The following is a 17646-nucleotide window of genomic DNA, read 5'->3' as shown; positions in this document are numbered from 1 at the left end:
TTTTGTTTGAGGGGAGGGGGAAGAGTGCCCCATGTCACTTGGAATAGTCCTGAAAATGTTAATCTTAGTTCACGAATTGTAGGATAACTTGAAGATGGGTGGAATTTACAGTGCAAGAGTGCTATATCCACTGAATCTGTAGAACCAGGTTGTCAGGTAATTAATCCCAGTTAGCCAGTGCAGCAAGCTATAGTTATTGCCACACCCAAGCTTTGAAATTCTCTGTCCTTGAGATCAGTTTTGCTCCCATCCTTTTTTTGGCCTTCTGCCTTCGTTTGCTACAAGGTTGGCCCAAGAGGTTTTGCTGCCTGAGACAAAGGGCTTCATGTACAAAAAAACTAGACTGTACTGGCAGCCATACCTTCCTTCTATGTTGCAAGCAAGACAGCCTCTCTCAGGTGCAGTGGGTATTGCTCTGCAAGAGGTGGAAGGCACTTGGCAAATGGGGTGCTGTGTCCCAACACTGTGTCAGTTCAAGGCAGTTGCCTCATTCTACCTAACAGTAGGGCCAGCCTACTTCTCTGTTTAGAAAAGGCCTCTTAGGACTTTTTTTTTTAAATTTATTGCTGTTTTTTTCAACTGTTTATGTTCCTTGGTCTGCTGTTTTGATTGACTTGGTGATTTGCTCTTTGGTTTTTTAAAAAACTTTTTTTATATGCAAAGGCGAGGTATAAATATTTTAAAATAAATGAAACCTGACTTCAAGGTCATTCATAAAGGTGTGCAAGTTCCTTCTCAAGTTGAAATAGAAATTGAAGTTTACATAGCAATGACTCGAAGTACTGGCCTTACAGTAGGTGTTGGGACCATTGTTAGGGCCGAAACAGATCAAATGGCAATCACACAATTAGCCATTAGACAATTGCCTTTTAAAAAGTAAATTTCAGGAGGCTTGATCTGGATTGGGATCCTGCTGTGTGAGTATAGGAGGTGTTAACCCTTTGCCCCTTCTTGTAGTCACAAGCCAGAGTAGGCCCCTGACACTTGTGGTTTGGATGGGTGGGGGGTGGAGATTTGCCATGATCTAGATTGGGACTGCAATGGAAGGGGGGGCAAAGGATTAAAGTCCACTACCTCACTTCAAGATAGCAAACCCCATGCCTAAAAGGTACATGAAAGAAGCAAATAATACAGTTGCTAATTGTGTGAATGGTGTCATGGCTAGCTTGATTACCGTATTTTTCGCTCTATAGGATGCACTTTTTCCTCTCCAAAAATTAAGGGGAAATGTGTGTGCGTCCTATGGAGCAAATGCAGGCTCCTTGGCTTCAGTGATAGCAATGTGAAGCCTCCGAAGCGCAGAGGGAGCGCTCCCTCCGCGCTCCAGAGGCTTCGCGTTGCTTTCGCTGAAGCCTGGAGAGCGAGAGGGATCGGTGCGCACCGACCCCTCTCGCTCTCCAGGCTTCAGCGAAAGCAACGCGAAGCCTTCGGAGCGCAGCGCGAGTTCCTGCTGCGCTCCGGAGGCTTCGGGTTCCTTTTGCTGAAGCCGGAAGAGCAAGACTCTCCTGGCTTCAGCAGAGAGGGAGAGCTGCGCAGCGCCCCTTCAGCCAAGCGGGAGGAGAAATGGAAGGTGCGTCCTATGGTTGGGTGCGTCCTGTAGAGCGAAAAATACGGTACATATGCTTGAATCATTCTAGCCCTGGTTAGTCAAGACACAGGGTGTGTTTGTGGGGGTGGGGGCTAAACCCACTTATGTGGAAGTAAATTCCATTGAAGTTAGTGAGACTTGAGACTTGCTTCTGAGTAAACACACATAGCATTTTTCTTTTATTTAATTAGTGCTTAAGGATGCGCAACTTTTTCTAGATTTTGTCTTCTACACTTCACTGCAGCTGTGTTAAGTTTGTATCTCTGTATTTAACAGGCCGCTTGTCAAAGAGAAAATCCTACCAGAAGTTAAAGGTTACGCTGAGTATCTCTTCACTGCTCTTGAGACAGGACAGCCTTGCAAAGGTGAGCTGTTTAAAGTAATTTCTCATTATTCTGCAATGGTCGGTAAAACCAGCATTCTTTGAAAGTGAAACCGATCTCTGCAGCTCATTGCAGCTTGTTCATGGTGCACCAAACCATTATTTAGCACTACACGGGAAAGCAGCCAGTCTTTTGCATTTTGTATAGACTTTCTAAAATTAAAGCGCTCCCCAAGGGTGTAGTCATAAAGTATGGATTAATATATAACTTATTCCTGTTTTGTTTTCCCAGGAAGCCTGTTTGTGGTCTGCCAAGCTGTGAGCACACTGCTTAGTTTAGCAGAATCCTTGGAAATTCTAGATCTGTTACCAGTGGAACGCATAAAGACTTTGTTGATGTATGTAATGGGGAGATGGAGTTTGCCTTTTATATACGGAGCAATATGTTGGGCTTGTGTGTGCTTGTTTAATGCTGTGTTTTCCAAAGTTTAGAGTGCATGCATTGGCCAGTAGTAATCATTGGGTTGAGGTATTTCTAACCATATTGCCAGATCAACAGTTTGCTTCAGGTTAAAGACAAATAACACACACGTTAAGTATTAATATTTTACTTCTCATCCATTTTTGCTTATACAGTGGTACCTCTGGTTGCAAACAGGATCCGTTCTGGAGGTCCGGCCGCATCCTGAGGAATTCTCAACCGGAGGTGCTGCTTCTGCGCATGTGCGCAGCGCGGTTTAGCGCTTCTGTGCATGCGCGCGGTGCATAGAATGCTTCTGCTCATGCGTGCGCTACAAAACCCGGAAAAATACTTCCAGGTTTGCCACGTATGTATCCTGAAGGATACGTTACCAGAGGTGAACGCAACTAGGGGTACCACTGTATTTAATTATATATTGACTGATAGTAACGTGCCTCTTTTCCCCAGGGCATTTCCTTCAGACCCATCTGCCTTGCTGTTGGCTGATCTCTATTGTACAAGATTGGCATTGTGTGGGTACTATAAACATCTGTCCCAAGAGAGTCTGATGGAATTGCTTTTAAAATTACAAGCCAATATTTCAAGCAGTGTATCCAAGGTAACATTTATTTTCTAACAGTTTCTTGCTGAATGCATTGTGTTTCCAAACAGTTACTATTGAGGTAGAATTCCTTAATGAAGAAGCTGGTCAGGGAGCGTCTGTCATAGGACTGCAGGCTTCTCCATCCCCTCAGCTGAGAGACCAGCCGATTTAGGCTCCTCTTCTCAATGAACTTCCATTTCAGCTGGTCATTCAAAGAAAACGAGTTCGCTTTTTTCCTCCTCCCCCCTCAATCTCCTTTACTTATGTGCCACATGTTTTAGATTTTAAGGCTAAAAGATGTTTGTAAGATATTTGTAAGTTGTTTTGGGAGCTTATTCTTGGCTAAGGAGTAGGAGCAAAATACTTTATGTAAATAAATGATAAATTAATACCTTTCAGTTGCATCCTTTTCATTATACCTGATTTTGCAGCATGAATAATGTAATGAAATCTGATTTCCCCTTTGATAGGTACGACTGTTGACAATAAGGATTTTAAATCATTTCGATGTCCAGCTTCCTGTGGGGAGTGAGGTAATATTTCATGTAAAATAATGCTGTCCGGGTGCTGCCCAAGTAGCTAAGATTTCACTGGGAGATAAAACATTGTATTGTTTTACTATTACATAATTCATTGAATGTTGTTGTGAGGCTCTTCTTTTCTAGGTAATTTAAGCTTTAGATCTTCTGCTTACTGAGGGCTTAGTTAGTTATGCAAAAGTGTAGGAGAAACATAAGAGTTTTAGACATTTGTCTTTTTGGAGGGGAGTGGTTGTGAATAGGAATGTCTTGAATTTAAATGAGGAGTGGTGTATTTTTCCTGGCTGAAAATGATTATTTGGTGTCACTACAGCTCAGTCGCTGGGTGTGTTGTTGTTTTCTTACTGTCTTGCCGTTTTTGCTGTACATTTTTTGATACCATATTTATGTGAATCTTAATGCACCATCAAATCTAATGCGCACTTCAATGTTCAAAACCTTGAAACCAAAAAAGTATTTGCTATGTAAGCAGTGTTTTTTAAGCTTGCAGTCAAATCTAATGCGCCATCAAATCTAATGCACAGCCTAATTTTTGCAGCGTAATTTGGCCAAAAATGGTGCACATTAAATTCGAGTGAATACAGTATATTTGATCCTCAGCTGACTTCTAACAGCTGTGAGGGAACTTGTAAGATTCCACGAAGCTTTGTTTTACATAAATCTTGTAACACCAGCTGTTTCTTTTGCTTTTGTTAAGGATATGGGCGTGGGGGAGCTTCAGTCTGTATTTGCCATATTGCTTCAAGCTGAACTTGTGCCAGCAAGCATCAATGATTATCGTGAGAAACTGCTCCACCTAAGGAAGCTGAGGCATGATGCAGTCCAATCCCTGACCCCTGCGGGACCTTTACAGGAGGTAAAATGTCATTCTTGAAGGACATGCTACAGCTTTTCCCTTCTTGCTAAACAAGGTCACGTACAGACTGAGTTTCCTTTTGTACTTCATCATAATAGGCTTAACAACATGTGGGCGTTTTGATAACTGGTTTCAAGAAAGAAATTAGCTGTAGTGGCTGAGATCCAGGTCCTGCGTGTCATGCACAGAACAAAGGTGGCCCTATTTTTCTCCTTTGTTTAAGAACATGGGGGAGTCCCTGTCTATGTAAAACTGTGGGCAGTGAATTATATTTCTGAATTGGCTGTTGCTAAACAAATGAAAACTATTAAGGGAGATTTGTTTCTGTTAGCAGCTGTGCTTTTACAGCTGAAGAGGGTTCTCTTTTGTTTTCCTTTTGAAGAAAAACTGGTTTCCCTTTACTGTTCTCCAAGTCTACTTTTTGCATTTGTAAAATATTAGCTTGTCTTTCTGATCTGTCCCAAATGTTGTCTTTAGTCCATTAGTATAATACCAGGAGTCATAACTGGCCAGAGGCTTGCAGAGGGAGGGTCTGTATATTGCACAGACTACAAGGGGTGGGTTTGATGCAGTGCTTCACTAGATCTTAGATGTAATTCATGGAGGGGGGAAGCAAGGTCTCCTGGACCCCACCCTCTGACTTCCACACATTTTCAGAGGAACTTGCACAATTACATGTGCAGCCAGGAAACCTGATGCAATAGAATTCCCAATGGCTAGTGCAAACCTATGTACTTGCAGCCTGTTTTCACCGTATGTACTATTTTTCTTTTTGAAAAGACAGAATGATTCCAATCCCTCTTTGTGTGTTTGTTCTATGTGTGGAGGGGAATCGAAAATACACCTAGTGCGTCTCCATGCACCGAGCACCTATTGAAGGCCAGTTCATGCTTTTCCTTCTTTGCAGTGGCATCCTAAAGAACTTTGTCACCCACTGCTGTAGGAAGAGACGGATAATTCATTTACATATTGTTACAAAACACAAGGGAATGTGTTTTGGGAAACCATTTCAGTGAAGCAGGCCATTGATATTGCTCCAGTCTTAATATTCTGAGGCTTTTTCTCCTTAGTCACAGTAGAATGAGAGGAAACTTTTTGATTTACTAGAACAATTGAGTTACTAGAACTTTTACAGGGACCAGGTAAATTAACAGATTGTAAATGTTAAATGGAAATGTTTGGTTTTGTGAGAATAAGTACCACTAATAAATGTATTAACGATGGTTTAAAGATACAAAAAAAACCCATATTGAAATATTATCCTAGGTGCCTCTTCGGTATTTACTGGGAATGCTTTATATCAACTTCAATCCGTTGTGGGTTCCTGTGATTGAGCTTATAGCGTAAGTATTTCCTCCCACTCCTGAATAATAAAAACTGTATAAACAAATAAAATAGATCTGGGTGAGATTTCTATGTGTATTTTGATAGGTGGGGAAATTAAATTAATTGCAAGGCATATTTCTGGTTGGATTGCTGAATGTCCTGTTTTAAAAGTGAATGGTTTGCATCTTCATGCATTTGGGTCAAATTCATTCCTTATTTTAGAAAATGTCCTCCCTGCTTCCTAAGGCTTATAGTGCAAAACATTTCTTTATCTTGTTCATAAATATAAGTATGCAATGTTCTCATTTTACACATTATTAACTGAACCTGAAGCAGAATGGGCTGTTGAAGCCCACTAGTAAAGCAATGGCTGAGTTAAAATTTGATTCCAGGCTTCCCATATAATGAAGAGAATGGCTATCCCGTATAGGAGTGTATATTTATGACAGGAATAGGAGACCTCTGGCCTTCCAGATTTTGTTTGACTCCAGCTCGCATCATCCCTGACCATTGGCTATGCTGGCCAGGACTGAAGGGAGTTGGGGCCTATCAACATCTAAAGGGCCACTGCTTGATTTACAAGATTTAGTCTTCTGCTTTGCAAACATTTTGCAAAGCACTTTTGGATTCTCACATGACCAGAAGGAAGCCCTGTCAACTAATATCAGAAAGCTGTAGATCCTTAATAGTGTCAGTGAACCAAATAGGACAGCCTTGTTTTTATGCACTATCTTGGTAGACCTAGCTGACCAAGATCTGCAAGCAGTAGTGCATGATATTCCATGCTGGGGAGTGAGTGGGCCGGCAGAGGAGTAATGGAGTACTTTGGTTTCTATGCTGGGCACAGAGGAGGGATCAACAGCTCTCTCGTCTATGCCCAGCTTAGAAATGCAGTGCTATATACTTTCTTTGCCAACTCCTAGTTGACTGGTATTATTTTTCTTCCTTTATGCTAGTAGTATTTGTAGTTTTAGTTTATAGGCTGAAGTTGCCCAATTTTACATCCCTCCCTTTATTTTTTTTAAATTAGCTCTCATGCAAATGAAATGGAAAACAAACAGTTTTGGAAAGTTTACTTCAAACATTTGGAAAAGGCCGTCATTTATGCTGGTAAGAGAAAGCAACTTTAATGGCTTCATAATAGTCAAGCCAAGATCAGAGCTGCTCATGAACTAAGTCTAGGGGTTTTTTACTTCATACAGTTCAGGAGAGTTTTTTTCTCTCTCGTCTCCCACTCCATTCTCAGCCCCAGAATGGGAGGTGTTCAAGTGTCTCAAAGTTGTTTCCTCTCTTCCTTTTGCTGCTTTTGTTCTTCCTAAGAAAAGAAACTAGTGGTTTTCACTCGTCCAACTTCAAGGCATAGAGAGGCTACATGCAGTGGAGGGAGCAAGGCTTTTCCTTCCTTGACCATTGGCCATGCTGATGGTAGTCCCACAGCACCTGGAGGAGACCATGATAGCTACCTCTGCTCTATACAAATGTTATGTGTGCTTGAAGACATTCAGCAAGCTTTATACATGGGGTGAAAAGCTGTGGGTCTCTCAAGGGGCCACAGCTTGTGAGGTGCTGGGGTGAAAGTGCCTCAGCTCCCACGATAAGAGCTGCTGCAGTTTCACCTGGCATCTTGCCGGCTGGGGCCAATGCAGCTTTTTAAAACATCATGGTATATCGCCAAACCGTGATGTTTGGCTGGTGATACTCTGCGTTGTTAAAAATCCAACATCGCCCAGCCCTAGGCTCCACTTGTCTTAACTATACCTGCATCAGCTTGTTGGAACATTTTCTAATAAATCTGTTCTCTCACTTTTTAATGACATACCCTCCAAGAGCAGCGGGGTACTGTATTAGCTGCAGTGCCTTCAAAACAGTAAATAGAACTTAAGGCCTTGTACTAATACATGATCAGAAGCTTCTAAAGAGTAATAAAATATAATTTTATTTTTGCTTTTTCGCTAGAGAGAGAGCTACATAATGAGCTGGAAGAAGATCAGTGGGACATTATGGATGCTCAAGGAGAAGAAATCCATGGAAGAGACGCCAGAACTTTGTATATTGAGCAGCTGAAATGTCAGACATGCTGCAGTGAGAGGACAGATCACGCGAATTTTAGGCTGTTGCTTTGGAAGGCAATGTCAAAATTTCCGGACAGAGTGGAGCCCAGGTCTAGAGAACTCTCTCCACTTCTCTTAAGGTTTATTACGTGAGTATTTTCACCGAGGGTGGGCCAGAGAGGGAATAATTTTTGAGTACTGGTTTTAAATGCTATCGAAAGTACCTGTGTAATTTTTAAGACAACTTCAGGGATCGCTTTATATTTGTGTGCAGACATGTGCGTTTGTGTGAGTGTGCATGGGGGTGTGTGTGTATGTACACTAATAATTCTCAAAACTTAGCAAGAAATTGCCTTAGCCCTAGCCATGATCTGCACATAATTTCTGGTAATAAAAATGGTTGGAGAAAAGGGAGGTGGTTTGGGAGGGCATTCCAGGCAGAGGAAAGAATAGAACAACAGAAAATAGAAGGTTCTAGTAACTTCCATGAGTTGATGAGAGACAGACAGACAAACAGGGCCTACCTGGTTGGGAGGAGCTGCAACACTAGCTCCCCAACAGGTGTTTTGCTACCACTTAATGGAAGACATGATGGTGAGAGGTCAGTGGGCGAGTGGCAGCAACACACCATCTGGAAAATAAACACTGTGGCTCTGCGCCACCAGGCAAACAACTTCTAGAAAGAGGCTATAATAATAATAATAAATAATAAATTTTATTTATATCCTGCCCTCCCCAGCCGAAGCCGGGCTCAGGGCGGCTAACAACAATAAAACAGTACAAAAGTACAGCATAAACAACAGTCTAAAATCATTCGTTATAAAATTAATTAATTCAAGCCACTGGCAACCATTGGGCCAGAGCTCCGCGAAGATTGCCGAGGGAGGGAGTCAGGCTGTGCCCTGGCCAAAGGCCTGGTGGAACAGCTCTGTCTTGCAGGCCCTGCGGAAAGATGTCAAGTCCCGCAGGGCCCTGGTCTCTTGTGACAGAGTGCTCCACCAGATCGGAGCCACAGCCGAAAAAGCCCTGGCTCTAGTTGAGGTAGCTAAATGTCAGTATTAAATATAAGTAGTAGGAGCTTGAGGTTGGGGCATAAAATAACAGGGAGCCTGTGTGGAGACTTAAGGAGAGGGACGTGTGAGGTAATCACAACATGAAATATATATTTTTACCGAGGCATTTGAATAAATCGAAAAGAGAGAGGCAAAAGGCAGGAAGGCCTATCTAGAAACAGGCTGCAGGAGTTCTAGCCCAGGGGGTGGCAAGGTTTATCTTGCCTGGGCTGGATCGGTCCCGCGGAGATCTCTCTGTGGGCCGGATTGTGTGTGTGTGTGTGTGTGTGTGTGTGTGTGAGCAAGCGTGCCCGCGATTTTCAGCATCTGCATGTGCGCAGATGCGATTTCCGGCACTGAAGAAGCGAATCCCTGTGCCATGCTGCGCCAGTTTAGTGCGGCGCGCGAGCGGGCAACTCAGTTCAGGGGCGGCTCATGGGCCAGTCAAACGACCTCCACGGGCCGCTTCTGGCCCATGGGCCTTAGATTGCTGACCCCTGTTCTAGCCCATCCCTTTTTTGTTTTCTTGCTTTTCTTTTTACAGCAACGAATACTATCCTGCAGATTCACTAGTAGCTCCAGCACAAGACCTTAGAAAGAAAAGCAGTAGCAGTGTAAAACAAGACCTCACCATGGAAGGAGATGCAACAACCATGAAAGATGATGAGAAGGATGAGGATGAGAATGAGGAAGAGAAGGAGACTTCTGAAGAGCCAGTGATGGAAGAGATGCCAAAAAAGAAGACTAGAAGAGCTGCATCAAAGTAAGCTTTACCTAGTTACAGGGAAGGAAAACTTTCTGTCCCACAAATATTGGAGAAGATCAGGTTGGGAAGAGGAGGGCTGGGGTGGTGAAACTTATATTCCTCTACATAGTGTACGTGTAAGGTGAAGAAGATCGCTTTTGAATGTAATTTGACTTGTGGTTCTTGCTCCCCCATGAATGGCCCATCAAAAATTGAAGGTTGAAAGGGGCAGTCCAAGGCTGCTTCCAGAGGGCTTTCAAACAGCTCCATAATATGGCCCACAAACTATAAAAAGATCCCCACCTCTTATGTAACAAGAGAACATACTAATCACGCTATGAAACAAAGAACAAAAGCTCTTTCAGTGATGGAAAGATCGCAAATCATGGTTGGTTCTGGCTGGTCATTGCTGTAGTGCTAAAATTCTGCATTTGTTGGTTAGAGCATGGTGCTGATAACACCAAGGTTGCAGGTTTGATCCCCGTAAGGGACAGCTGCATATTCCTGCATTGCAGGGGGTTGGACTAGATGATTCCCAGGGTCCCTTCCAACACTACAATTCTTTGATTCTATGATTTTCTGTTGAGAATTGTAGGCCAGGATTGAGAGAGTCCGTGTGTGTGTGTAATGCTGTTCTTGATTGTGACAGAACTCCAGCCTCAAAAATTCTTGTTCCTCAATGGAATTTTTAAAATACCTATATCAGTAACTCAAGAAGTAAAAGATTTATGGGCCAAGTGTTAATGAATCTTTAGTGAAGGTTGACCCCAGGGTCATTTCTCTGTCAGTGTCCTTCCACTATTGTTTAACTTTAGAGCATAAATTCTTTACTTTCTGGTGCACATAGATTGTGGCAGGTTTATGACAGAGACAACCAACTCCTGTACTCTTGAGGGGCTGTTCTATCCTTGAGAAAATGGCCTGTTACACAAAGTAACGGCCTCACAAGTAGTAAGTCTTCATAATTAACTTGCTGCTATTTAGCTCTAAAGGTTGTGCCTCAGTTGCAGAGCAAATGTATGCAGCCATAGCATTATATAAACATAACAATTTTTCTATGACGTGCATATTCTTTAGATTCAGGCTGTGTTCACTCATCATGATAAGCATGATTTCTGGCTCATGGTTTTACACTGTTGCACACTGTCTAATAGGTCCTGTTCCACTCCTCCTTTGGTGGGAGCAGAAGAAATTAACCAGGAAGCCACAATTTAGCTTGACTTTACATTCCATCTGAACCTGGGACTGGCCACAATCCATGTCAGCAACAAGCCATGGTTTAAGGCTAACTGGAAGTTGCCATGTACTTGGATGTAACAGGAGGCCAACTTAACAGTGGTTTCCTAGTTGTTCCTCTTGTGCCAGGGGATGAGTGAAGCAGGAAAGATTGGTGGTGTACACAACCATATTGCTTGATCATGGTAAACCATGGTAAGCCGCAAACCATGGTTTATTGTGATGTGTGAAGAAGTAAAGATCATTGGGTGAGGATAGTATGAGAAGCTGAGTCAATTTGTGAATGGCTAGAAGCTGGGGATTTGGATCAATTCTGCCTACTTTTTATCACTAGGATGACTTATTACAACTTCTCTCCCAAATTCTCCTCTTCCTCCTTTCAGCAAAGGGAAGATGAGCTTCTGAGTGATACACTTGTGTTGAAAACCCTGGTTTTTATCAGCTTTCAACAGCCTTTGAACATGCTTCAGTAGACTTACTTCTTTTTCTTTTAAATCATTACCGAAAATCAAATTTTTTAATGATGACTCAGAACAATTGCTTTCTGCTGTTAACTTCTGTGTTCCAATTTGTTTTTCAGACAGCTCATCACCCACTTGCAACTGTTTGCCCAATTTTCAAATCCACGTGCATTGTATTTAGAAGCAAAATTGAATGAAATATACACTCAGGTGAAACTTCTGAGCTTCTTTTTAATTTTGTTTAGATGTGTGTGTAGTTGTTGTCCTGCAAGGACCATGCCAATTTCAAAATGTTTTGGTAGAACTTGCTATTTATCCCTTTTGCATGCTTGTGCAAAATATATGTTATCTTTTGAAGCAGTTAAGTTTGCCAATGTGGTATTGTGGACGTCATCCCTGATTAACCTGCACCAATGTTTGCTACTAAACTGTCTTTCTGTTGTTCTTCTTGAAAAATTCTGAATAAATGAGTTTCTTAAGCTTTTTAACAGAGTTAAATTCCTACAATTGGAATGATGGACAATGTTAAGGATTAGTGGAAATTGTGTTCTGTTTAGTATCTCTGTGTAAGGCCAGGGCTTCTCAAATTTTCTTACTGTGTTTGTGGAGGGGCTGCTCCCCAATAATCATGTATTTTATTATTTATTTATTGCACAAATATTACATACTGCTTGATTGTAGAATAAACCTCTTAAGCATCTTGCAAAATTAAGGCAAATGACTGCAGGCAGCTTTGTTTACCGCTCTCCTGTCCTGTTCCTCTTTGTCAGGCCAGCCAAAGGGATGAAGTGTGACTGGGCACAAGATAAATCTCAGAAAAATAAAAGCCTATGGGGAGAGGGGATTTACTAAAGCAATATAAGTTGGAATCTGGCCTATGTGTGCTTTCTTCTGACTTATTTCTTCTAAAACATTATCTTCAGCTGCTGTCTCATCAAGACCAGAGTGTGCAAAAAGTAGCTCTTGACTGTATCATGACTTACAAGCATCCACACTTACTGCCATACCGGTAAGAAGTTCTATGGGTGGGATTCAGTGGATATTGCTCTGCTGATGGAAGACATTAGCTCCTCCCTCTTAGCTCCCCAAATTCTGCTCCAAGGGTTCCTCAATCCTCTGGAGCTGGTGGGGAGACAGAGTGATGCAAGAAGGGCAGGGGAGGAGTTGCTGGGAATTCTTTCCATCCCTGTTGCGTTAATGGATGCCTCCAGTTGATGGAGGAACTCTCGCTAGATTGCATCCTCAGTTTGGTTTGGCTGTTTGTTTTGCTTCAGCCATCATATAGGAAGAATATATCATGGCCAGAGCAAATGGTGCGTAAGTGTTCACACATGCATGTTCTTGACAGGCGCTCTCTTCGCCAAGCATAAACATAATTTGTTTCTAGGATCTGTGCCTTTGTTTTCTAAGATATTGCGTAGAGAATCTTTTTCTTAATCTTGCATTATCTACTTACAGAGAGAACTTGGAACGGCTGCTGGAAGACAAGAGCTTTAAGGAAGAAATAGTTCATTTCAGCATTTCTGAAGAAAACACCACAGTAAAGGCACTGCACCGGCCAGTGCTTGTTCCTGTTCTAATGAGGTTAAGGCGCTTCTGTATATTAACTTAGAAATCAAGTCTGTATAGGTTCCTTATGGGTCTTTACAAATGAAATATGACAATGTATGGGCCTACTTCAACAGGAAGATGGTTGGATTTTTTGACCTGCTTCTCAGGTTTCACTGTGAATTCCAAATACTCTATGGGTTACTTAAGCCACTTTTTGTGTGTGTGTGGAAAACTGTCTTCTGTAAGTTAAGTGAGTCCTTATTCATTGGAGTTCTTCCAAATGGTTAAGAAACTTTCCAATCAAGTCACTGGGAAATTGCGTCAGTAATTATCTTGGTTGGGAGCCAAAGTGGTGTCCCGAACTAGGGCTAGGGAGGTCTGGATTCAAATACCAAGTCTGTCATGAAGTTCATTGGGTAGCCTTGGGCCAGTCATCACCAGCTGGTCTCACTTACCTCACAGGGTTGCTGGGAGGGTAGGACAGGCAAAAAATCAAAACTAAATGGCGGGAGCATGTGGGTTATGATAGCTCTCATTTTGCAGCCAAAATTATGATTGCAATTCTGGCAACTTGGAAGCATTCTCTAAGTCTGTGTAATAGTTCTTTTCTATGTAAGAAAAGAAAAGGTCAACAGGTCCAATGGACCAAGTCTTCTGTATGCAGGCTGGTAACCTGTGAAAATAATAATAACTTTATTTTTGGTATTGGAAGGATTCTGTATGGACGGATGAGAAATAAAACTGGAAGCAAAACACAGGGGAAGTCAGCCGCTGGGACACGCATGGCTATTGTATTGAGATTCCTTGCTGGCTCACTGCCTGAAGAGATTAGGATGTTCCTGGATCTACTATTTGAGCCTGTGAAGCACTTTGGCAATGGTATGGCTTGTACACGAGAAACTTTTTATCTAATGGCGAACGTGGCTAGTAAGAGCCCAACAGGATTGAAGCTAGGAAGGGCCCAATAGTAAAGGAGTACGCTAGGTGACGATACACTGCAATATTTTGTTGCTTCTTTGTAGCTTATAGCCTGAACTGTAAAATACAGTGTTTTGTTGCATGTCTAACTTGCTTCAGTGTTAAAACCATGTATCTGGGCATCATGCGTGATAATGAAGCAGCTTTGAGAGTTGGATTGAGAGTTTTAAGGAGAATGGATTGCTGATTTTGATTGGAAAATTAGGGGGGAAATTGGGAGATGATTCCTCGGGCAGCTGATTTATTTGCAATATTTGTTTTGGGTGGTTCTTGAGAATATTTTAATCCGGTTCAAATCTTTGCAATGGGATGAGTTCGCTTTGCTCCGTCTCAGCTTCTGCCAGCCTAGGAGTTCAAAAGCACACTAGTGCAAGTAGATAAATAGGTACTGCTGCGGTGAGAAGGTAAACGGAGTTTCCGTGCGCTCTGGTTTTCATCACGGTGTTCCATTGCACCAGAAGCAGTTTAGTCAAGCTGTCTGTGGACAAACACCAACTCCCTCTGCCTGAAAGTGAGATGAGCGCTGCAACCCTATAGTCACCTTTGACTGGACTTAACTGTCCAGGGGTCCTTTACCTTTACCTTTTACATATAGAGTCTGCATTACATTGAACTGTGATCTCTTTTGTCTTAAGTGTGTTTTTTTTGCCACTGAACATTCCTTGTGACCCTATTTTTACATTTAGTAATAGTGGGGAACATTAGTTCTTCATCTTGTTTGTGAACACCAAAAATCTCTTAAAGTGCAATACTCTAAATGCTTACTTGAGTGTAAGCAGCACTATGTTTAGTGGGATTTAGCTCCCAAGGGCAAAACACATCCATTAAGGGGTCATTCTAATTTTTGCCCTCTAAACCATATGTTGCTTCTGCTGCTTTTCCCTAGAATTTGCTTCTTAAAATTGGGTATAGCATTGCAACAGAAGCCTAGGCATTATTGATTTGCTAATTTCTGTATCTTTAGGAGTGGGATAGTCCATCTTGAAATGCACCTACCAAAACTGAACAGTACCTTCAATCTCTGTAGCATTATTACCAAGATGATACTATTGTTGCCACCTCCCACCCACCCCACTTCTCCTTTTTGCTTTTGGTAGGAGATTGCCTCTCTGCAGTGCTCCAAGCAGTGGAAGAACTCGATTTATCTCGAGTCTTGCCTCTGGGTCGGCAGCATAGCCTTTTCAACAGCCTGGAAGTAGTACTGAAAAACATGGGGCATCTGATCAGCCAGTACCTGCCCGAGATTTTGCAGATTTTACTTTGCATGATGGCAACAGTATCCCACATTCTTCAGGAACGGGAAAAGGTGAGAAATTTGCTCCTGTGTATGCGTTCTGTTCTGTTTCTGATGAGAAGCCCATGGGGCATGATAGAGCAAGGCACGTTGCTCATTTCAGGACCAAGGAGAGTTCCTCATGAACGATTTTCTCTGACCACGCTTAGTCTTTTATGCTTTGACGTCCACTGGCATTAATGCAGATTTTAACCAATTAATTGTATACCTTAAAATTCTATCAGTTGTTATTAATTCTGACATAAATACTAGTTAAGAGTAATAAATAATCTGCATGTAAAGCTAATTTAAATTCCACTTGCTCGTAAACGAAACCATAAATCACCCTATTCTGTTCCAGTTGCCCATACCGGTGGTTCCAAATATAAATCAAATATTCATGAGAGAGAGGGCAATCCTGTATTTTACCTCCCTCCAAACTAAAAGAATATGAAAGGATTTCATTTGTCCTTAAATGCAATTGAGGAGAGAGGTATAAAATTCCAGTTCTCCTTCACTGCTCCTGCTGCTGCCCTGTTGTGTACAAAACAAGCCGGAGTTTGGCTTGTGTCATTTGAAGCTGGGCTTGTGGTTTGTAACCAAGGTTTATTTTGGGCTTAATACGTGTGGCTTGTTTGGAGAGAAACATACCATGAGACTGGGTCTGGCCAGTGCAACAAGCCAAACTCTGGTTTATTTCAGCCACAGCATGATGGCAGCAGGAGTGGGAAAGGATTACCATGGGAATTTTTGAGTAATGTGCACCTGCATGTTGCTTTTTGACATCAGACTATAGTTTGGCTTGTTGTAGCCAGGAAGTTCAAAAAGAGCAACACCCAGAAAAGTCACAGTGCAAGATCTGATGTACAATATTGCGCTCCATGGACATGCAGACTTTCAGACTGAGCTCAAAGCAATCATTTTGACAGCAGTGTTGCTGAAGTTCATGGTAATTAGTTTTGCACATGAAGTTATTCACTAACTCTTGAGACGAAAAGCTGTAATTCAGTAACTCCAGGCTTCACAAATATTTTTTTCAGCGTTGCCATTTGTTAAACTTAATTTAACACTTCATTATCTAGTGAGGAAATAAATGCCAATTAAGAGCCTCATTTATATTCTACTGGGTCTTTTTCAAAACACATTAGTCATTTATTGCCTACTAATACTACTGTCTGTGTTAAATGTTAACTTTGTATAGTTATAAATGGAGGTGTGGGGTTACTATTTCCTACAGTTCTCATTTGGGGTAGATTTTTTTTTCTTGTGGACACAGGGCTGGCAACAAATTGCCACTTGAGGTTAAGATGCTTCCTCGCCATGCAGATCTCACATAGAGAAACTAGCCAGGCTGGCTGTTGAATCTTACATTCGTACTCATGGTGGTCTCCACTTTCAGCACCTGCTGCTTGAGGCAGCTATCTCACACCGCCTAGCTTTCAGGCTGGCCCTAGGTGGGCTTGTCATCTCCAGCATGCTTGCTTTTTGCTCTCGTGCTATGCAAACAGATCTCAATATCTTTATTTGCTGTGCAATATATCTATGGACTTTAAAAATGTATTGGGGTTTTTTTGGGCTATTATTTCTTTTGTGCTCTTACGTTATAAACCATTCTGTGATCTTTGGATTAAAGTTCTTTATATAAATTTACATTAATACTCCAGAGACATGCAGCATTAGTGTAACTCGGACAGAGGCAATGCAGACATATGGGTACTGCTTGCAGTTCAGAGGACACATTCAGTAACTAGTCTTTTAAATCTTAGGTGGTAAAGAATAACTGCCCTTTAAATGTTTTGCTTAAGAAGAAGAAGAAAAAAGACCCTCACAGGATTGTTATGATTTGTTTTGCAGATTCAACTCAAATTAATTAACCCACTGAAAAATTTGAGGCGGCTTGGACTTAAACTTATAGCAGACTTTTTCTCTGACTTCAAAACGTACAACTTTAGTGTGGAAGAGATTGATGCAGTTTTTCATGCGGTGGTTTGGCCCCAGGTAAGGGCAGCGTGAAGGTGGAGAGTTGCTTGCTTTCCTTTACTTAGGCACATGTCTCAAGTGTCCTCTGGCATCTTCCAAACTGCACAAATGACTTGCTTTGGAGCGAAAGCGGTATTTGGGTCAAAGGACAGAGGGCATGCTAGGAACAAAATATCTAATTTTATTAGAGTGGCTGGGAAAACCCAGCCAGGTGGGCAGGGTATAAATTATTATTATTATTATTATTATTATTATTATTATTATTAATAATAATCAGTGTATCCACTCAAGCTACAGTCCAGAAGTATGTAAATTTAATCCAAGTACAATGTAAACTGGGTTTGTCCTTTCATAATCAGCATGAGTTTTATTGAATTTAAAGGCTTTTGTCTATATCATCTCCACAAAACTTGAATGTGACATCATGTTTATAGTTGACAAATGTAAAGTTTCAATTTTGTTGGGTGAGATTATCATGTTCCTAAGTCAATGCCACATCTTTGTTGGGAGAAACTTTGTTGGGAGAAACTTTGTTGGGAGTGGCACTCGCCACTCGTCTCTCTCTCTGTTACCATACTGTGGCAGTGTGCATGCCACAACAGCTAGACCTACTGCCTGAGGTCC

At 41.8% G+C, this 17646-nt stretch overlaps 1 protein-coding gene across 2 annotated transcripts in view; it reads left to right on the top strand.

Moving 5' to 3' along the window:
- UTP20 (UTP20 small subunit processome component) overlaps positions 1-17646 on the top strand; it is a 61463-nt gene that overhangs the window by 13664 nt on the left and 30153 nt on the right. For both annotated transcript variants that reach the window (XM_080971987.1, XM_080971986.1), the window contains exons 14-28: positions 1865-1953; positions 2203-2308; positions 2839-2989; positions 3445-3507; positions 4211-4369; positions 5636-5712; positions 6726-6805; positions 7652-7895; positions 9343-9561; positions 11360-11450; positions 12164-12249; positions 12699-12824; positions 13504-13670; positions 14867-15075; positions 16897-17040. In XM_080971987.1, the coding sequence (XP_080828113.1) occupies positions 1865-1953; positions 2203-2308; positions 2839-2989; positions 3445-3507; positions 4211-4369; positions 5636-5712; positions 6726-6805; positions 7652-7895; positions 9343-9561; positions 11360-11450; positions 12164-12249; positions 12699-12824; positions 13504-13670; positions 14867-15075; positions 16897-17040 (2011 nt within the window). The remainder of the gene's footprint in view (positions 1-1864; positions 1954-2202; positions 2309-2838; positions 2990-3444; positions 3508-4210; positions 4370-5635; positions 5713-6725; positions 6806-7651; positions 7896-9342; positions 9562-11359; positions 11451-12163; positions 12250-12698; positions 12825-13503; positions 13671-14866; positions 15076-16896; positions 17041-17646) is intronic.

This window comes from Podarcis pityusensis, assembly GCF_964106645.2.
Source record: "Podarcis pityusensis genome assembly, chromosome: 10".
Lineage (NCBI taxonomy): Eukaryota > Metazoa > Chordata > Lepidosauria > Squamata > Lacertidae > Podarcis > Podarcis pityusensis.
This window is presented reverse-complemented; position numbering and strand designations above follow the sequence as displayed.